The sequence below is a fragment of the Arctopsyche grandis genome, chromosome 6, assembly GCF_051622035.1.
Source record: "Arctopsyche grandis isolate Sample6627 chromosome 6, ASM5162203v2, whole genome shotgun sequence".
Lineage (NCBI taxonomy): Eukaryota > Metazoa > Arthropoda > Insecta > Trichoptera > Hydropsychidae > Arctopsyche > Arctopsyche grandis.
In genome coordinates this window covers 18,868,808-18,890,771 of record NC_135360.1, presented here as the reverse complement: position 1 = coordinate 18,890,771, position 21,964 = coordinate 18,868,808, and the positions used below count along the sequence as shown (strand labels likewise).

At 34.4% G+C, this 21,964-nt stretch overlaps 5 protein-coding genes across 5 annotated transcripts; 3 read left to right on the top strand and 2 right to left on the bottom strand.

Annotated features, from left to right (window-relative positions):
• The first annotated feature begins 233 nt into the window (after window positions 1-233).
• Pus10 (Pseudouridine synthase 10) lies at window positions 234-3,322 on the top strand. Its single transcript, XM_077433733.1, has 9 exons — window positions 234-598; window positions 680-839; window positions 911-1,020; window positions 1,110-1,249; window positions 1,432-1,661; window positions 1,730-1,843; window positions 1,917-2,132; window positions 2,199-2,515; window positions 2,586-3,322. The coding sequence occupies exons 1-9, from the start codon at window positions 490-492 to the stop codon at window positions 2,762-2,764; spliced, it is 1,575 nt and encodes a 524-aa protein (XP_077289859.1). The 5' UTR covers window positions 234-489; the 3' UTR covers window positions 2,765-3,322.
• On the bottom strand, window positions 3,291-8,122 carry LOC143913751 (wee1-like protein kinase). The gene is made up of 10 exons (XM_077433732.1): window positions 7,526-8,122; window positions 6,606-6,898; window positions 6,374-6,513; window positions 6,075-6,292; window positions 5,800-5,946; window positions 5,534-5,715; window positions 5,333-5,458; window positions 5,119-5,246; window positions 4,869-5,035; window positions 3,291-4,785 (listed from the first exon to the last, which is right to left on the bottom strand). The coding sequence occupies exons 1-10, from the start codon at window positions 7,834-7,836 to the stop codon at window positions 4,557-4,559; spliced, it is 1,941 nt and encodes a 646-aa protein (XP_077289858.1). The 5' UTR covers window positions 7,837-8,122; the 3' UTR covers window positions 3,291-4,556.
• Window positions 8,123-10,520: 2,398 nt separating this feature from the next.
• Window positions 10,521-11,706, top strand: LOC143913270 (U6 snRNA-associated Sm-like protein LSm2). Its single transcript, XM_077432958.1, has 2 exons — window positions 10,521-10,976; window positions 11,367-11,706. The coding sequence occupies exon 1, from the start codon at window positions 10,636-10,638 to the stop codon at window positions 10,930-10,932; it is 297 nt and encodes a 98-aa protein (XP_077289084.1). The 5' UTR covers window positions 10,521-10,635; the 3' UTR covers window positions 10,933-10,976; window positions 11,367-11,706.
• Window positions 11,707-13,210: 1,504 nt separating this feature from the next.
• On the top strand, window positions 13,211-15,568 carry LOC143913858 (D-altritol 5-dehydrogenase-like). The gene is made up of 8 exons (XM_077433879.1): window positions 13,211-13,591; window positions 13,667-13,791; window positions 13,863-14,029; window positions 14,094-14,195; window positions 14,277-14,372; window positions 14,445-14,616; window positions 14,694-14,801; window positions 14,874-15,568. The coding sequence occupies exons 1-8, from the start codon at window positions 13,448-13,450 to the stop codon at window positions 14,983-14,985; spliced, it is 1,026 nt and encodes a 341-aa protein (XP_077290005.1). The 5' UTR covers window positions 13,211-13,447; the 3' UTR covers window positions 14,986-15,568.
• On the bottom strand, window positions 15,075-20,394 carry Lac (septate junction protein lachesin). Its single transcript, XM_077433878.1, has 10 exons — window positions 20,137-20,394; window positions 19,221-19,339; window positions 19,025-19,147; window positions 18,798-18,954; window positions 18,622-18,721; window positions 18,392-18,548; window positions 18,211-18,317; window positions 17,994-18,133; window positions 16,955-17,096; window positions 15,075-16,694 (listed from the first exon to the last, which is right to left on the bottom strand). The coding sequence occupies exons 1-10, from the start codon at window positions 20,207-20,209 to the stop codon at window positions 16,673-16,675; spliced, it is 1,140 nt and encodes a 379-aa protein (XP_077290004.1). The 5' UTR covers window positions 20,210-20,394; the 3' UTR covers window positions 15,075-16,672.
• Between the last annotated feature and the right edge of the window lie 1,570 nt (window positions 20,395-21,964).

Sequence of the window (21,964 nt, the reverse complement as noted above, 5' to 3'; positions counted from 1 at the left end):
ATATCAAGACATTCTGGACTGAGCACTGCCAGTGCGTGTATCTCCTTAATCTTCAATAAATGCTGTGAGACGACTTTGGCCTTTTACTTGGATCCTCCACCCACCCCTACGCAACAATATTTTATCTCTATCGTAATGGCGGAGGCTCCATTTACTTATATTGATGACCAAAATGAGCAATATGGCAAAGTATGAAAACGATCGGATAAGAGGAAAACTTTTTCCTGAATTGTAATCGTAAGTGAAACGTAAAAGAGGTATGTAGTAAAAAATAGTCAGCTCCCTTTTTTTTAATAATATTTGAAACGATTTTATGCTTTCTGTATTTAATAAAAAAATTGCTATATCCAAATTTGATCGTAAATATAAACAATTCTAAATAAATTATTAAGTACATACATAATTATAATGTGTGGTGAGACAAAATCGTGCTCTCAAATGGCGATGGCGTTTACTTGTCATTCGAGAGGTTGATATTTTGAAAGTGAAATGGAAGGAAGTATGGAATTAAAGGGTGGAGTCCCGCTACAAGGATGTTGTCGAAGATGTAGGCTGAGACTAGGAGGACTCCGCCGTCCAGATCTCTATAGTTTTACAGGTCTATAAAAACCTAACCTAACTTAACCTGAAAATGTTCTATCATTCTTACTAACTCTTACGAGCCTTATTCCTATCACAGAGTCAGAAAAAAGCACCAATTTTGACAGCGAATCATTAGAAACTGAGCCTCGTACTAAAAAGTCGAAAATCAGCGTGTGCATTTGTTGTCTAGGATTACTTCAGTCTGAGTTTTGGCCTGCCATGCTTGACGCTGTCAAGGATAAAATATTGCAAAATGGGTGCGAAAATCAAGAACACATATATTCTATTTCATTATATCGATTGTGTTAACGTCTTTAAAATTTTCTAGATATGATAGTGATACATTTGCTTGCGGACTATCATACCCACCGAGCATTCTTATGCGTGAACATTCTATCAACCTGCATATGAAAGAAACAGATCCAGACTGGAAGAATGGTATTAAATATATATATATATATATTTTTTTTTTTTTTTTTTTTTAATGTATCATTTCATTTCAATTTTTAATTTTTTTGTATATTAAGACAACTTAGTTCCTCTGAAGCAAGCGTGGAAATGGTCATTTGGTCAATCAATGGCGACAACAACCAATAAATCATTGGACTCTGGAGCGATTTCTCAATTTTTGATAACTCTACATACAAAATATAAGGAGGATCAGCAAGTATGTATGTATAACATATGCATAGATGGGCACTTTGACAATATTTTTTCACATTCATGTCTGAATTTTAACAAAACATAAGTAAATTCTCGCTAATCGGCTTCAACACACTCCTGCATGCACCCGTCTGTGGTTAATTGTGATCAATATTAAAATCCCCAATGAATTGTGTATATTTTCAGGAACTGGAATCTCTGAAAAGTATGGTTCCACAAGTTTTCATCGACAGATCAAAATCGTTTAAGAAATATAGAGGAGAAGATTATTCTAGAGTTAGCATAGATAGCACTTTGTCTAAAATAGAACCATCGACGTTTAAAAAATACTTCAGCTGTCCTCCAAAGGAACCGGAAAATCCAGCCGAATGTACACACGTGGAATGTATTCACAATCCTATATATTTAGGCGGAAGGTCAGTTTTAGCAATTCTAATTAATCAATATATGTATGTACTTCCGCCGTTAATGATAAATTGTACAGGTACATCAAGTTTTCACGTGAACTCAGTCAAACACCATGGATAGTTGACGGTAAAAGAATAATGGAAGGATCAATACAAGAAATCATATTTCAGCCGATAGTTGACTTTTACAAGTAAGCCATCGTCAATTTTGTTTCTGTTATATATAAATTTTAACATTTTTTTGAGCTTATTTGTATTTTACAGAATACCAACTGATTCAATTGACAATCGGTTGAAGTTCATATCGTCAGGAAGGGAAGATGTAGATGTTCGGTGTTTAGGAAACGGAAGACCGTTTGCTGTCGAAATTTACAATCCAACGGTTACAAAATTGACCCCGGAACAACTGCAGCTAATCACTCGTTCAATGGACAATCAACCTGACTTCATAAAAGTGACAAACTTACAACTCATTCAAAGGTGAAGGTGGATTTTTTTTTAATGTTTGATAGTCAAAACCGATTTTTAAAATAAATTAAATTGTAGGAGTGATTTGCAAGTACTCAAAATGGGAGAGGAAGTAAAAACGAAAACGTACATTGCATTGTGCATCAAATTAGAAAATAAAGTTAATTCAGAAAATAGCAATCCAGAAGACAAAACTATCCATTCAAATGAAGTGTGTGATAGATTAAAACCCGTGTTAGCGGTTGAAGACTTTGATAGGATTAATATGTACTGCGAAAACCTCAACGAAGTTGGTATTATGATAACCCAAAAAACCCCATTGAGAGTTTTACACAGAAGACCATTATTAATGAGAAGTAGAAAGATACATCAAATGCATGCTTCGCCTGTCGACGGTTAGTATTCGGTTTGCTCTTTTGAAAAAGTAGAAAAATTGTTTATTCTAAGGACTATCTATTTTTCCAGGTAAACCAAACATGTTCACAGTGGAGTTGACTACCCAAGCTGGCACATACATCAAGGAGTTTGTTCATGGAGACTTTGGAAGAACGACTCCGAACCTTTCACAGATACTGGGATTTAAAGTTGATATATTGGCATTGGATGTCAAATCTGTAAATCTCGAGTGGCCAACCAAGCCATGACCCCAATAAATCAAACTGTTTCAGCAAATTAACTGATTTATTAATAATAATTAGTATACAAACATGGAATGATTATACGATACAACACAACAACCTACATATGTCATAGCATTTTACACATGGTCAGTAACCTATAATATAAGCGCCCATTAGCATTTATTACATAAAACAGTAGTTTTAATACGATAAAATTATTATTAATAACGTTTACAAATCGGTGACAAACATTGATCATTCTATTTTTGCAAGTCTTCTAAGGCACATTCGATTTCAACAAAAAAAACTTAATTTTTAGTTAGCACATTATCTTCTCCATTAAAAAATCACGACTTAAAATTATTAAAACTAAAACATAAAAAAGTTACTGTATTTTTTATTATATTTTTACATTGATTCATTACTAAATAGTAGACATAGATAACTGGACAATCACAGGAACCGTAATTACAATGTTTAATAATTCGTAAAATGTGGTAAAACAACCGATTAGCTGCAACCCCCCTTTATTTACATATCACAAATTCTCTCACCGCTTTAGAATAAATATTCCTTTTATTTATTTATTTTTAATATAACTGCACACCAGACCCAACACGGTCGGTCGATACGCCATCGGATATGCGCGAGCTCTCAAGTGTATATCATTTAATAAACCTAATAATAAAGAAACTAGGAAAATGAATACCACACCAAGTAATTCTACTAATTCAATACATTGCCAACAAAATGTACGGCAGTCGGAAATATTCCGATACATTAAAACATTTTATAAACATACCCTCTACATGGTAATACATATATGGGATACTTCTATTGTTATAACCAATCACACATTCATCTTCATATAACAAATATTAAATTTTACTCTATAATAAGTAGCAACAAACATGATCTTAAAGTTATGTAGTAAGACATAACATATACTGCCAACTTAAAATAAGCTTTCGATTCAGTCACATTTACAGGTGCAGTAGGTTCATTTGTATTAAATCATTGAAATATAAAAGAAAAATCGCTAGACGAAATTAATATGAATCATACATATAGTAATCGCAGAAAAGATTAGATAAAATAATATTTATGTTTGATGATAGTACAATCGGATTATTCTTGCGTGTGAATAGGGCTTAATAATTGCGTATAAAAATATATATATATTTATTTTTCCTCTCTAAGATATTTAAAACAAAATATATAATATAAACAGTTGATTTGTAATGCAGAATGAGTAACTCAAGAGATAACAAAAACATTCATCATATGTTCAAGCAACTCACGCTACATTCAAAATCAACAGGTCAAATATCAATCAATCCATAAAACTATATCTACAAATAACATAGTATATTATATGAGATCAAATAAGACATTAGATATTTACTCAAGAATACTCATCATAGTTGTCAGTCAACATAGATGACACCACTCGAGAAGACTGTAAGTGAATTGAATCGTTGCGCACCGTGAAATTCGAATGAATGACTAGCGATAGAAAACAAATCGATATAAGTTGATTGAAAACTAATAACTAATTCAACAAGTTTGATCTTTACTCTAGTTGAGTTTTACCCCTAAAATGTAGTCTCGACAATTGTCAAAATTTCAATTTCAAATCACTAATAATTAACAATCATATCACATAATATAACTAGACAAAAGTCAACATTGTAATACTTCTATTAGACATTTCACTTGATTAGAATATCAATTCAGCACACCGCCCACGTTCAATTTTAAAACCATTCTTTTCTTTTGCAAATTCTTTGTATTCTTTTGCAAACTTCGCGTCTCCTCAAAAATGCATATTGCTATTCGATCTACCAAATTTATTCGATCTCGTTTGTCTTCTAGAAAATGCATTCATCGATGTCTTCTGACTTTCAGAGTTTTGTAACGTTTGCTTCGGCGATATCCTACCACACGACGAACGGGTCTTGGCTTTCATAGTCCTCTTGGCGTTATCGTTGTTGTTATTGTTATTGAGAGCCACTACCACCGACGGTGAAAACGATGTTATGTATCTGCGAATATTAAAAGGTCATATAATACACAACCCTCAGGCAACCCAATATTACCTTTAATATTGAAGTAGAAAGTTTAATACCTTTTAGCCTCCTGTAGTTGTTTGGAAAGCAATTCATTTTTTAATTTTGTGGCCTCAAGTTCTCTTCTCAAATCGGCAGTGCTTTTTATGCCGCTTTGACACAGTAATGGATGACGCACAATTTGAATTGCCGAAGGTCTTTTGGTTGGATCAATACCGATCATATTCTATAATAAGACAATAACATAAGACATTATTGATCCAACATACACATTCAATAAAAATTCAGAAGAAATTAACGGAATACTACCTTGATAAGGAGATTTAACTCTTGACTACAATTTGGTAAATCTGGAAGTCTTCCATTTCTAATGTCGTGCCATTCCTGACCATTCTTAGGAAGTGGCCCTCCACCCCCAGCTTCATATATAGTTAAACCTTATAAAAAAAGAATGTTACATTAAAACAAATATTTAAAATATTTAAGCAAAAAATAATAAAGACATGGAATTTCATATTCGTACCTAATGCAAATATATCAGCTTTAGTGAGATTGGAAAGATCTTCTTGTAACACTTCATTTGATAGATATCGGCAATCGCCCTCTTCATGTTGAGGTGAAGATACACAAGTAACATGGCCAAGATCACCTGAAATAACGCATGAAAATTAAACAAAAAAAAAAAAAACAACAATATCAACAAAACGATTTTTGTAACACACACCAATCTTATATGTAACATTCGACAATTGATCTTCATGCTCATCAAAGCCATCATCTGCAGAGTCATAATGGTTTCTTACATCACCTTCTTCGTCGGGAACGTTTACAGCGTTGAACTCGTGCGATAAAAATATATTTCCAGGTTTAATATCCATATGTACTAAAGACATCGAGTGAATATATCTACAACGAAAAAAATACAATTTACAATATTTCAATCATTAAATGAAACATGCAAGTGATATAATAAATGAAAAAATCGCATACTTGAGTCCTTCTGCCGCATGAGCAAGCAAAACTAACAGCTGAGGCTCACTGAGAGGTCCTTTCAATAGTAAATCTTGAAGAGAGCCACCATCACAATATTCGTTTTGAATTATCATATGGTGGTCTTCGGCCCAAGCAGAGTAATATCTACAGAAATAATATATTTTTTAAAAACATGTATAATAATAAGAATTGTGGTATTTAAGAGACTAGAGTCTTTCGCTTTGATGTCAAACATTACAATGATCATCCGATATAACATATCGTCGAATTACCTAACTACGTGTTGATGTTTTCCTAATACGGCATGAGCGTAAACCTCATTGAGAGCTGCCTTTTCACTTTGGCTGCCGGTGACGGGTCGAAGTGATCTTTTCACCGCATAAACACAACCATCCAACCTATTAACACACCGGTGCACACTGCCGAACGATCCACGTCCTAATAACTCTTTCTCGACAAACTCCTGATGATACCTAGATATATTCGATTCCTGAAATGCACAATTAAAAAAGTGTCACACACAACGTATAAGCGGCGATACAATTATTCGAACGGATGGAAACATATTCACCCTTAATTTTTTTGTAGGCTGTTCCAAAATATCCGAATCCGTCGATATGTCCAGAGGCGATGAGAGATTTATGGAAGCGTTGTTGGGGGAGGACACGGACGTTTTCGAAAGTGATCTTTTTTTCCTGTTCAATAGCACGTCTGAAAATTCAATTCAATTAGAAAAAATTCGGGGGGGGGGGGGGCAGACAAATCAAAAAATACATATAATAAAACGTTGAGAATTGTATTACTATTAGGTGTGAACGGATTTATGTTCGCCTCCTGGGAAATGTGACTTTTTTGTAGATCGCTTAAATTATTATCATCCGTGCTCATCCAGGAAGAGTCATTTGATTTGGGTTGTTCGTATAGAGGTACACAGTCGTTGATCTCTGGCGGATGCAAATGATTGCTAGATCCAGCGTGCCTCAACTGCCCCATGTGAGAGAATCGCGGCGGTTGCAAACGAGACCGACATTTGTTCGGCGTCGGAGTAGAACACGTTTGCAAAATTGTTTTTGGCGTAGCCGGACTGTCGAACAATCTGAAAAATTTAAATAAGTATTGTATGAAACGTTTTTTTTACAAGCCTATTTTTTTTAAATTGTCATTTGCTATATAAATATGTGGATAAATTGAGATATCTATTTTATTTATATATACTAGTGGTTTTATCAGGCCTTTATATATACTTGGTATTTGTAATATAAGCCGATTAAACATGTCTAATCTAATAGTAAACATTTTATTAAATTTATTTGAATAGTTATATTTTCATTAAATTTTTTATCGAATTTAACGTCACGGATTCTACGAACCAAAGCTTATATACATACAAAGTATATTTCGAAATTATATATTAGATTTCTATTCATGTCGTCAAAGACAAAGACGAGTGCGTGTATATGCATATTTGACTATTAGACATGACAGCATTTTTATTTATAAACTGTATGGAAGCATTTCTAGTAATATCGATGTCCTCATTAAATAAGTAATACACCTATAGATGTCATTGCATTGCAAATAAGTGAAAGTTGAAATTGAACAGATCGAAAACAAAAACAAATGAATGATCAACCGAATCGAATTCAAATTGATTTTGATGAAGTTATTAGACGAATCGTACACGTATGCGTGAATGAGGGTATGGTTATGAGCTAGCGAGTACCTCAGGGCCCGAACCCTCTTGTAGGGCGGACTGGGCGGCGGACAAAAGAGCCGTCGCGAGGTGGACCCCGTGAGTCCCCTGGCGGGCGCTCCGCCCCCCGACTCCTCGTCCGTGTCGGCGTCCATGAACGGCGCCTCTCCGCACTCTCCGCACTCCCCGCACCCCACTCCGCTGCAATCGCCGGCGAAGGGGTTCGCAGTGGCTTTGGCGTTCGCCCCCTTCTTGGTGTCGGCCTCCGCTTCCGTGTGCGCCCCCGCCTCGGGCTCCGACTCCGGCTCGCACTCGAACACCAGCCGCTGGGCGCACCGCATTCCCTGCGCCCCCTCGGCCCCCGTTGTTTCGCGACACGACAGCCCCCGCACCCCGCTTACTTCCCGTTGCCAACGGCCACTTTAAACTGGAATTGCCAGAGCGCAAACACGTTCACTTAAATCGCGCACGTCGCTGTGGTCTCCCAGACGTCTCCACACTCGCTTAGATCAATATTTGGGATGATAATAATCTTCGGAACTTGCGGGAACTGCTCGGGAAGCCGTGGATTATCAGCAAATTCTCCATGAGCTCCACTGCTGCTCGCACTCGCATACGCTCCGTACTGAATATTTTCTTACTGGCAACACTTGCTCGATTTTATTATTTCCTTACGTAATTCGAAATACGAATACTATTTATATATTTTACATGCATATATTGGGAGTCTACTCCATTTCATTCACTTGAAATTTCTCGACATTCGTTTTCTTCACTTTTACACGCGTTTTTCCGACTATTTCTCGTCGGTTCGGCGATTACTAGTCGAATGTAAACCGATCACAGGACAACCGGTCGCTCTAGATCTGTCACACGTGATCACCCATCACACTAAAACTGGTCACGAGAAAACTGTTCACACCCTAAAATCGATCAACTAGTTTTCTCGTGATCGATTTTAGGGTGTAACCAGTTTTAGTGCGACGGGTGATCACGTGTGACCGATCTAGAGCGACCGGTTGTCTTGTGACTGGTTCACATATGACTAGTAGTCCGTTTACCTTCTCGTCTGCTTGAACAAAAGTTTGTATGTATACATTTTTTTTGTATATGTACATGTATCTACATAATATCTTTAATGTATAAGAAATATTGTAATCATTCATAGATTTTAAAGCTTTTATCACACCTTAAAAATATTTAAATAAAAGTAGGAAAATTAATTCTTACCATATTTTTTAAGGCTACATATGAATGGTCAGTATTGTCATCAATTTTAGCAAGTATATAAACCAATTGGGGCCGTCGACGCCAACAATATTACTTACAATATTTTTACCAAATAGTTCCCACAGTTCCCAAATAGCGGTAAACGGACTACTAGTCATATGTGAACTAGTCACAGGACAACCGGTCGCTCTAGATTCGTCACACATATGAATGGCCAGTATTGTCATCAATTTTAGCAAGTATATAAACCAATAGAGCGACCGGTTGTCTTGTGACTAGTTCACATATGACTAGTAGTCCGTTTACCGCTATTTGGGAACTATTTGGGAAAAATATTGTAAGTAATATTGTTGGTGTCGACAGCTCCATTTTCGGCCAGTATTTTATTAACAAAATGGTCAGTATTATATGATTAAATGTCAGTATAAATAATAGATCGACAGTATAAAATTAATAAACAGGTCATTATGAACTTAATAATGGATCGGAATAAAAATACTAAAGGCCCAGTTTAAAATAATAAGTCAGTATAAAATAATAAAAGGTCAATAAAAAATAAAAAATATTTTACCACTTTGCTGCATCTTCACATTTCTGCACTTTCATACTAATTTTCATGGGTTTAGAACCATTTTGATTTGTGAGATTATATCATAAGTTATGAATTGAATCTGATTATTTTGTCTCTATTCATAAATAAAGAAATGCATAGCCGGTTCAAATATTTCCTTCGTTGAAGATAACTGAAGCATGTCGATATCCAGCAAGATCTCTTCCCTCGCGCCTGCATTTACCAATCCTTCAACTTCAACTTTATTTGGGCCAAATAATATCGAAAATGCATTTTTAATTGCATTGGAAGCGTCAAAAATTTAATAATGTGGATAAATCTCTTCCTTATTGTTTCTTAAGTGCGTACAGACCAGCCCAACGTGTGATAGCCATCGTCGAATGGCATTCGTTGGTCTTCATTAGGCCGGTCTGTGCGCAGTTTTAAGTGATTATCCCGCACAAAGCGATCTCACACACGTTACTAAAATCTCGATCACGGAACATCTGGCACCCGAAAATTTCATCAATCGAGAGCTAATTACGCTAACCATCACACTAACGAGAACTTGAGTGGAATATATTCCGTATTCGCGATTTTCGTAGCAACTTTTATCGTGTGCACAATCATAATGTGTGTAAAAGTATGTTTATCGGACCTTCGTTAGGCCGACACATGTTTATTTAGGTTCGGTGATTACTAGTCAAATGTGAACCGGTCACAGGACAGCCGGTCGCTTTAGATTGGTCACACGTGATCACCCGTCACACTAAAACTGGTCACGATAAAACTGGTTGACCGATTTTAGGGTGTGACCAGTTTTAGTGTGACGGGTGATCACGTGTGACCGATCTAGAGTGACCGTTTGTCCTGTGACTGGTTCACATTTGACCAGTAGTCCGTTTACCGTTTATTTAACATACTTATGAATTTCATAAATAACAAAATTAAATCCCTTTTCACATATACACGACCGACAGCAATTTCAATAAAACCACGCCATCAAAAACGGCAATTTGATTATTCGTCACATTGCGATGGTCACACAGACAATTTTTGTCATGAAAATCGCGAATACACAATACTTGGCACTCAAGTTCTCGTTATTATGATAGTTATCGTTAGTATGATGGACTTTTCGGCTGCCAGATGTTCCGTTATAGAGATTTTAGTGACTTTGTGATCAGTAATCACCGAACCATCAAAAACGTATACCGCTATACGTTTACGTTTGGATTTTGCTCATTCATTGAAATATGATTGATGGTTATGGCCGAAGCTTGTAACGTTTTGGCAACTCTGTGACGTTTGAACGTTCGAAGTCGGCGAATTTGAAAGGGCGGGTTTGAGGTTATGCGAAATGTTGTTCTTCTCGTTCTTCAAGTCGCTGGTGGGTAAAGACGTGGTGGTGGAGCTGAAGAACGAGCTGAGCATCTGCGGCACCCTGCACTCGGTGGACCAATACCTGAACATCAAACTGACGGACATCACGGTGGCGGGGGTGGGAGGGGGCGCGGGCGGCTGTCCCCACATGTTTGCGGTCCGCAGCTGCTTCATCCGCGGCTCCGTCGTGCGATACGTGCAGCTTCCGGCCGACGAAGTCGACACACACCTCTTGCAAGACGCCGCCAGGAAAGAAGCCGTTTCAGCGCGGTGATTCCACACCACCACACCACCACACCAGCTCGTTCAACTTGACAGGTCAACACACATTTTGCCTTACCCATTTTTTTCTCAATTCTCAATTGCAAGTAGGCGTGTATTTCACTTCAAATATAATATTGTCGCCTCTAATATAAGCAAACTTTATTTTTACAATTTGGCAATATTTGGCAACAATATTAAAAAAAAAACACGCTACATTCTTATTTTTTTATTTGTAAAAACGGCATAACTCAGAGGTTCAAGGGACTTGACTTGGATAAAAAAAACAATAATAACAAAATAAGTTAACGGTAGAAATAATAAGAATTGGAGAGAAAGTAATTGCAAAAAATAGCAATAAAATGAAAAACATTTATGTGAAACATTTGAAACTACATTGGATTTATGTTTTTATTTTTCATCTAATTTGTCTTTATTTTGTTTCAGATTCAAAACTGTCATATACTATCTAAAGGAAATTGATTTTTTTTTTCTTATTATCTTCTACCAATGACATTTGTGGAAATTTTCGTATACTACTATTTCACATTTCACAACACTGTATAACAACATTTTATACTATCGGCAAATTGTGATAAAAAAAAAAATTTCTTGTTGATCGGAATTGTTGAAACTGGAAGATATAACTCCTACAATATTTAAGTTGCCTAGAAAAATTTACTTTTTCAACAAATGTTTTTATCCATAAATCTAATGCTGACTGTTGTATTATTTAAGATAATCTTTTAATTTAATTTATATATAAGCAATAAATATATTTGTATTTAAAATGTTGTTTTAATGTTTGTATGTATGTATTCATATTCCATTTTTTCCATGTAATAATATCGTTGATTATTTTTTTATTCCATACATATGTACATCCAGTAGCGGATCAAGTAAATGAGGGGCCTCCAGGCGCATTCGAAATTTGAGGCCCCCATTCAGTAAAAAAATGCTATCGTTTCTTACCATGCTTTTGGTTTTTCATTAGGTTTTTACAAACCATATTTTTCTATTTTGAAATACTTTGTAAAATAAGTATTAATTTCATTTATTCTTGCCTTACGAACGTATTGTGGACAATGATAATGATTTGTAAATATAATGATAAGAAGTTGTAAATATTTCTAGCAAAATCCCATTTCGGGGCCCCCAAAATTCAAGGGTCCCCAAGCGCGCGCTTATTTTTAATGTATGATAATCCATGATAGAAATTAACCCAATGTGACACACAACTAGATTATTTTTAGGATATAGAACTAGAATAGAGACATCTATCGATAATCAACAAACTTTTTAATAAAGCAAATTTGCGAGAAACATGTAGGAAGCATTTTATAAGATTCAATAATTAACTTTACTATAATAATTTTAATAATTTGATATGCTAACTTGAATTTGCGAGAAATTGAGGGAGAGGATACCGATTTATTGAATTTTCACAACAATTAATCTAGAAAATTCTAACAGGAGATGGTAAATATGTGTTTTTAATAGCCATGAGATCTCGCCAGTAGAGTATTTACCCAGGACTTGAACCCATGCCTCTTCTGGTATGCAATAACTCTACCAGTGCTTAATCTGCAGTTATGTAATTACTACACTGTGATTAGTAGTATTTAAAATCTCTGGTGTCGCTTATGTATGTATGTATTTAGTTTTTGAAGTAAATTTTTAATGGTAAGTTCGTATATTAAGAAATATGTTTGTATATTATGAAATTGCGCTCACCAACTTAAACTATAGACCAGTATAATAAAAAATATAAAAATATATACCAACACGAAAACACGATCAGTGAAAGATATTGAATAGAAAACAATCAAAATCTCGGGGTAGAATATTCTTATGATCACAAAACTTAGTTTATTGTAATATATATATATACATACATCTTATTATTCCACTCTTTATAGTATACAGATATCATTTCTATAAAATAATTGATAGTTAATATATGTATACCGTTTGTTCAGAGTAAATTCTGATAAAATTGTTTTCAACTTACGCGAACGTTAACAATCATATCAAAGGGCCAAGGTCAAAAATATTTGTTTTCAAATTATCTATATAAGGATTCACCTGAAAGTCTGAAAAATTAAATAGTTAGCTTAAGTTCGTTTTATATGTTTTAAATTAATAAATTCACTCTTTCAAAGAATAATATTACATTTATGGAGTATCGCGGAAAAAACAGTAAGCGAAGTTAATCATTCTTCATATTGGAAAAGACCTCAAGTTAATTGAAACTGATTGGCTTAATACACCAGAACAAGAATAACTTGCTTAGTATTGTCGCACATCTAGCCACACTCGGTTTATTATTCTACATGATATGTATGAATTATTATATTATATAATACATTTATCAAAAAAGTTATTGACACGAGCCTCTAAACAGTAATTCTAAAAATATCCCACGAGCTGTGATAATTAATTTGTTTATTTAAGCAATCTGATTTGATAAAACAAAACTAATTGAGTTGCGTTTAGAAATTGCAGAAACTAACCATCATTCCGACAGAATGGAAGCTTTAGTTTTTGACAAGGCCTCTGGTGTTCTTAAACACGAAAAAAACAGAAAAGTACCTGTTCTGATAAACGACAATGATATCATTGTGAAAGTCGAATACTCTGGACTCTGCGGCACAGACTTGCACATTATCGAAGTAAGTATAAACTTTTTAATCCAAAAAAATAATGTGCACCTGTACAGTTATATTAGTTATCAAATTTCCAAATAGGGAGCATTTCCATGCAACGATAAGCGTCCGTTTGTTATGGGGCACGAATTTTGTGGAGTTGTTCAATCGGCCGGTCTTACTGCTCACTTTAAGCCGGGCCAAAGAGTTGTAGTCGATCCCAACAGGTAAAAAAATCATATCAATGTAAAAACTTGAGATAAATTTCCAACAAACGGTGATTTGTTTCTTTTCGTAGCGGTTGTGGCGTTTGCAGATCCTGTCACAGTGGAAGGTATCATTTGTGCGAATTTGGTGGGATTCATACAACTGTAGGCATATGGGCAGATGGAGGGTGGGCACAATTTTGCCGAGTGCCCGACACTCAAGTCTTCTCCTTACCTGATGAAATTTCTTTCTGTCAAGGTATGCATTGGGAGATTTAACTAAATATACTTACATATTTAATAAATAATTTCAATATTGATAGGGGCTCTGTGTGAACCACTCTCTTGCTTGGCTCATGGATGGGATAGAGCAGGACAGATTCCGATTGGTGACGACATACTCATCATTGGCGCCGGTATAATTGGTAATAGTAATTCAAAATCAAAATTTAATTATTACATATACACTTACATTCTATTAATTATTTGTTGGATTATATACATAGGTTGCCTTTGGAGTCAATTATTCCATGTTCAGGGACATAGAAATGTTACCGTTTCCGAAATGAATGAAACACGGCTTGCATCGGTGAAAAAAATGGGTATATTCTTCTTACATATAAATTTATTTTATGAATTATATGTATGATTTTATAGTTGTTTTTATGGTTAAGGTTTAAATTTCAATTATTGTACGCCGAGTGACGTGAAAGGATCCGGAAAACACTTTGATGTAATTGTCGACTGTACTGGTGTGGCTAAAGTATTGGAGGATTCCATGATGTTGTTAAAGAGATCGGGTCGATACGTTGTATTTGGTTGTTCTAATCCGAAAGATGTTGCAAAGTATTAATTTGACAAAATTTGTACCAATTAAAATATTTTCTCCAAAATATATTGTATGTATAATCTCAAATTTTCAGAATTAATCCTTTCGAAGTTTATATGAAAGAGTCAACTATAATTGGAGTAAATATTAACCCGTTCACCTTCCCCAAAGCCTTAGGATTGTTGCAATCTATGGGCGACAGGTAAAATTTAAATTGTATAGAATTTAAAATATTCTATTAATTTGACAAGGTTTAATATTAATTTAATTTCAGGTATATCAAATATGATTTGTTGGGCATTGGGGTGTTTAGTCTCTCACAATTCGGGGAAGCTATTGATCAACTCAAAAAGGGAAAGCTATCGAAGGCAGTTTTCAAAATCTAAAATGAAATATATGAATATGTATGTATGTATGTAACATACAATATATCAATTACTTTTTATAATATTGCTTGGGAAATAAAACACACTTTAAAATTTTGTACTTTTAATGAAATCAAATACAAAAATACATTTATACAAAGGCCGTTCTTTGTACTAATTCATGTAAAATATTTGTGTACACTTTCATGTTTGTCAATGTAAAAATAAAAACAATATAAAATTGATATCATTATGCGTGCGATTATGCGAAAACTGTAGTGTAATGCGGCAAACATATAGCAGTGATAATAGTTTTGAGATTTGATTAAAAAATATTCATTGATATTTTACCACAAATATACTTGGAAGTTATTGCAATTCGCTAGACATTCAAATTGTAAATTCAAGATGTATTATTTATTATGCTATTTCAGATAAGTTATCAATTGATTGGACAATATAATAAATCATGTCAAAATATAAAAAATAAACAAACAACTGCATCACTATTTCCCCCTTAAGTTTTGTAAATGTCACCACAAAATAATATTATCAACACTTTTATCTAAAGCTTATCAACTAAATTTTACATATATTTATATATAAAAAGTACAAAAAACGCAATTTTACGTGTAAAAACTCATCTAACTACACCAGAAAGAACTTTTCGTTTAATGTACGATATGGTGGAAGATCTAAAAGAACTTTATGAAATGGAGTTTTAAAATTCAAATCAAATTCATTGCAATTTGAGATTCTCGACTAAAACTATTTTAAAATGGAATAAATTGTCCTTTGTAAATACAAAATACACTAAAGCTGTCAATGCGTGAGATTCGTAATATAATATCATAAAATAAATCGTGGAATAAAAATCACAAGTATAATATACACAACTAAAGATTCAGAAAAATTACACAGTATATCACGGAAAAATAGACGGTTCGAATATATAAAACACAGAAAATAATTCTGTATAAAATTCAGTCTCAAAATTGAATATTACACTATATATAAAACAATATTCTTTTGTGCTTACAAATGAATTAAAAAATACATAGGGTATATAAATAATTTCATGTTCCAATGTAAAAAATTGTTTTCAATAAATACACAATAATAAGATAGCATTAATTAATTGTGTAAATTGAAATAAAATGGAATGTAGATAATTCTATATAAATATGAATACTTATCGTGGAATATTATGAACATTAAACCACTGATATTACAATCGAGATACCTAATACATACATACAAACAGTTAATGTCATACAATATTAATGGCACTAAAAAGCAACAAACGCAAGAAGTGCAATTATTTAGAAAATGATACTAATATTGAAGAAAATATTCAATAAATCACAACATTGGAATAAAAAAACACATTATAACACTTGAAATGATTGTCAAATAACCTAAGGTTTTGACAACTTTTAAATTTATCCACATACTATTTAGTATATATAAAAAAATCTAGAATTCGAATTTTATTGCCAAATTAATTCATCTATTAATACTTGGTAAAAATAGTTATAATAAAAACAAGTAACTTATAACTTCATTAAGACAGAATTATTAAATTCTTCTAGAATTGAGTGATATTGCTAAATATGCGACAAAAGAGATAAGGTAATTTGTGAACATTCTAGAAGCTGAACCAAAATAATAATTATATACGGCCGGATCCCACTGAAGACCAGGAAAATTAATGTCCGGTATGTCTGTTTCTGTAAAAAGAAAATATTTTTATATAAAATGTTATCATAGTTACAATGTGATTCGTAAATTTGTCACGTTCTTGAACAGGAATTTAAAAAAATATATTCTTAATGAGATTTGTCATGCTAAATATTACATGCATTGAATTAAAACATGATTCAAAAGATATCATTCCAAAGCACATTCCAAAAATGGATTACATTAACTTACAGTTCAAAGAGAGGCTACATTTCATTAAATATTAAACGAAAAAGTACATGACGATTACCTTTGGTCTTGATTTTGTAGACGATATATCAGGGCTATAACAATTAAGCCAAGTCCTAAAGTTGAGGTTCGTGGTATTAAAGATGATGCGGATCCATACCGAGCTTGACCACAGGCAGGAGGACACACTGGGATTATCGATTCTGTTTTTGTGAAAGAAGGAAAGAATACGAGGAAAGGACGACGGGTACAAGCAATGTCATACATTGTAATGGGTAGTCAGTTTCGGCAAACGAAGGTAGTAGTAACACCCGAGTATATTGAGGGATTTATGCCAAAGAACAAAATTGTATTGAAGCAAATATTCAATTGCATATAGGAATATGTTTGGTGGATAGGAGAGTGCAAAAAAAAAGAAAAGACAAAAAATGAAAAATTGATACTCAAAAAAACAAAACAAAACACAAGCATATTCAATATTATAGGCGTATATAAATATAAACTGTTGATGATTGTAAAAATACTAAAATGAGTGACATGTTTTTGAACCAAATGTGTGCTACAGATAATACATTGTTTTTATTGTAATTTATTTATTATATATATAGCACACAAGTAGTTTAAAATGATTAGATTGCACAATAATACTGATTGAAGTCATACATCACATAAAGTAAACATATATTGTAATAATACATCAAACTTCAATATGGCTACATTTATAAGCTATCATAATTATGACGATTTGAAAATGATGAAATGTTTACTATTGGATGAATGTCTATACTCATTCGCTATGTATGATCTTAGCCTATCATGAAATATCCAAACATCATTCAAATTAAAATCGATAGTTAATTTTAAGCAGAGAATTCATTTTGAAGATAATTTCGGTAGTCGAATTTTCATTTGAACGATAATATCCCAACAACAAACACGATATATACAAAACATATGCATGCGTACTTGGGAATGTGTTCACAATAGATATATATATTTATCATACTGAAAGCTAATAATCTGCATTCCTAATTTTAAATTGTAAGATTCGTAACCAGGATATAAACATGACTCGTACACAGAATACAAATAATACTGACCGAAAAGTTCGACTTGAGCCTCACTCTGACCCAATTTGTTAGCTGCTTTACATGTGTACAAACCAAACTGTTTCTTTTCAATGGTGATTACACGAATCGTAGTGTCAGTAAACTCATCAGCGGTAGCAAAGTGCGAAATACTAAAAACATCAATGCGATTAAATTAATTTCACAGCAACAAATGTACATATATACATTTTTTTAAAGTTATTTTTACCCATAATGTTGATTATTTGAAAGTTGAACTTCATCTTTTAACCAAACAATGGCAGGAGGTGGATAAGCTTCAACGTGGCATTCTAAATCCATATCGTATTGCAAAGCCTAAAAAAATAAATCAATTTTATTATATATATGTGGAAAGCTGCCTTCTACCACACGTGATCCATTTATCTTACCTGTCCAAGACGAGGTCTGGGTACGGTGATAACCGGTGCAAATTCGACTTCAACAGCAACGTTTCTACGAGCTCCCCTACCGACACCATTTTCAGCTACACAATAGTAAGTACCGCGATCTTCCTTCTTCACAACGTCAATTTTTAGCATATTTCCTCTATAGTTCATAAGTCAAATTAGAACTATTATCCAATTAACACACATAATACAATATAAAATATATAAATCACCTGTGAATTGATCCTCCGGTGGGTAAAATAGCATTATTTTCACGACGCCATGATATAATTGGAGGCGGAAATCCACCAGCATAGCATTCCATATGGGCATCTAAAATTCGAGAAAATTTTTAGTAACATTTGTGTATCATATTTGGAAATAATTAACATATTTTCAAATACAGTACTTTGTCCTTCATTGACGACTATAGACCTTGTTGAATTATCGGATATAATCGGCGGTCGTCTGACTTGCAACTCAACATCGGCCGATATCTTATTATTTGTCGATATCATAACTTGACACATGTACCAACCGGCATCAGTTTCTTGAATATCTTTAATCTAAAATGAATTCGTTCATGATTATTTTTGTTACAATTGAACTGATGTGTAACCAAGAGAGATAAAACACCTGAAGAGTGATGGTAGATGAAGCTGTATCAGCCCTGAGAGAAAAGCGAGAATCCTTAACGATGAGTGTTGTACCGGCAGATATCGGCAAAAGATCTGTGCTTCTGAAGCGATCAGTTTTCATCTGAAATTTTAGAAAATATAACGATTTATGAAAATTATAATACAACATACAATTTAAATAAAAAAAAACATACCCAGAGTACGGGATATTCTTGAGCATATTGCACGGAGCATTCCAATTCAACAGTGCCGCCGATATCTTTGACTTGTTCTTGCGTTATATATGATATAGTAGGCGTTCGTTGACTTAGACCTATAAAATGTAAAAATCTTAATAAACAAAGCAGACTAATATATATATGTAGATGCACTTCAGATTCAATATGTAATGTACAACAATGCATTTTGACATATTATTCACAGGATGTGAATAATTCCCTTTGTGATATTGTGTATTTGTTGAACATTATTATGTATTAAATGAAACCACATCCTGTCTATTCAATTCACAATTAAAGATAAAGCTTAGTGATAGAGGATTTATTGAATCATATTAGACACTTAATATGAATCACAATACCACATTACATCAGTATGACTAAATGGATAACCAATTTGATCAAAATTTATGGAAATACTAAAATTCTAATGTCTCATTGACGTATGAATATAAAATATGAATCAAATTATATGTATGATAAGGTTACGTTTTGGACTGCGGCATTTAAGTGATTTTTTTTTACCTATTCTATACTATATGTGCAACAAAATAACTTGAAACCGAAACTGTCGTATTAGAAAAACGCAGTCAAGATTAAATTCATACAAAAAGCAAAAATTGCTATAAAAATCATTGTAAGATAAGATTACTTCAATCGATGTTCGCTTATCCATACATTTTTTCATAGAACGAAGAAGAAGATCAGGTTTTATATTTGTCTATCTTCTTTTGTAGCGTCCAACGCTATGTCGTTGTACATAAAAAATTGTGTAAAAATGATAAAACATAGGGAGTAAAATGAAAATACATGGTAAATGTGATCAAAGTAGCATGTTCGTGGTAATGAATGTGGAAACAGTTAACAAGTAAAGCAATGAGAGATGAGTCACCTGGTGCTGCGACGAGGCACAGAAGACCGGCGAGTCGGAGCAGCGCCGTTCGAGGATTGCTCGTCGAGGACATCTTGGTCGAGCTCGTGAGGATCACCAAAGAAAGTGGCGAACGTGGTGGGTGTAAAGGAATATGCACGCTAATGTAGAAGCAGACGCACTCACCAACGCGGAACCGCCCCTACTAAACAACACAAGTACACTGCATATGTACGCTTGTGTCCGTATAGACCAATACGCACACGCGCAACAACGAACAGTTGAACAGCGACGCGCCCACACAATAACACGTACATTCACGTCCATACCTAACTTTTAAATCATTTGTCATTTTAGGTAATTGGATTATTAGTCACATTGCGGTGGTCACAAAGACAATTTTTGCTATGAAAACCGCGAATGTGGAATATTTGGCACTCGAGTTTTCGTTAGTATGATAGTTATCGTTAATATGATGGACTTTTCGGCTGCCAGATGTTCCGTTATAGAGATTTTAGTGACTTGTGACCAATGATCACCGAACCATCATTTTAATCCAGGTCTGTATAATTGTGGCTTTTTGGGTAAGCGGCTCCGATTTTAAATTCAATTCGTATTTTTTTTCCCCACGAAATAATTGTGTGAGTATTGAATTACTAACGAACATATAAAGTTCTGTTCATACCTATCCAGCACGACCCGTATCCTGCAGGTGTCATGCAAGTGCGGATAGTATTCTTTGGTACTGTGGCGGCTCGCTTATACGACATGGTCGAGTTTGGTTGCCTTCCTGCGAGTGGGGACCAACCCGGCTGGGTTCGGACAGCCGCTACTCACTCTGTCTTCAGCTGTCATATAATAAACACGTGCATTAACATGCCAGTCGTCTCATTCGTTCATCCTCCATAGTACATTCTATATGGACGCGCATGAATGCGTAAATGCACATGCGCGAATGGAGTATGAATACGTCCATATAATGTACTGTGGCGGCTCGCTATACGACATGGTCGAGTTTGATCACCTTCCTGCGAGTGGGGACCAACTCGATTGTGGTTGGAGTTAGCTACCTCACTCTGCCTTCAGCTGTCGTAAATAAAACACGCGCATTAACATGCCAGTCGTCTCATTCGTTCATCCCCCATAGTACCAAATAATACTATCCGCACTTGCATGACACCTGCAGGATACGGGTCGTACTGAATAGGTATGAACAGACCTTAAGGCTGTTACCGAGAGTTGACGCGAACAAATGTATCGGTGAATAGGTGTATAGCATCCTGTCATACTGCATTCAATAATAAAAAGACGCTTTGTCCCATTGGCGCACTTGTGTGAGTACGAGAACGCGCCAACTCTCAGTAACAGATCTGTACAAGGTATGCTTGTGACGGTAAACGGGTTACATCCTAAATGAATCGCTAACTTAAATTACCGTACAGAAAACTACTCAAATATTGATCAGCAAATCCTTTTTTTTACGAGATTTGGGCAGTTTTCTTTACGGCAATTTACCTGTGTAAAGAATTTTCGTGTGATAGAAGATCTGCGTGAGCGATTTTTGTAGCGGCGGTTACCCTGTTAGCAATTCACATTTAGGATGTAATCACCGAACCGTTTGTGACGAAAGTGATTCAGGAATTTCGAATGTTTGCAGACGCAGTGTTTCTATATTTGTCTTCTTCTCATTAATTACGCTAAAAGGTCTGTTCATACTTAACAGCACTGCACGGCTTCAGCACTGCACGACTCCGTTTCAAATATGTCATTTTATTACATTTCTATTCATATCTACCTACACGTCACGTTCACAGCACTTTGGCGAAGTGCAAGGCAAAATCGGCTTACT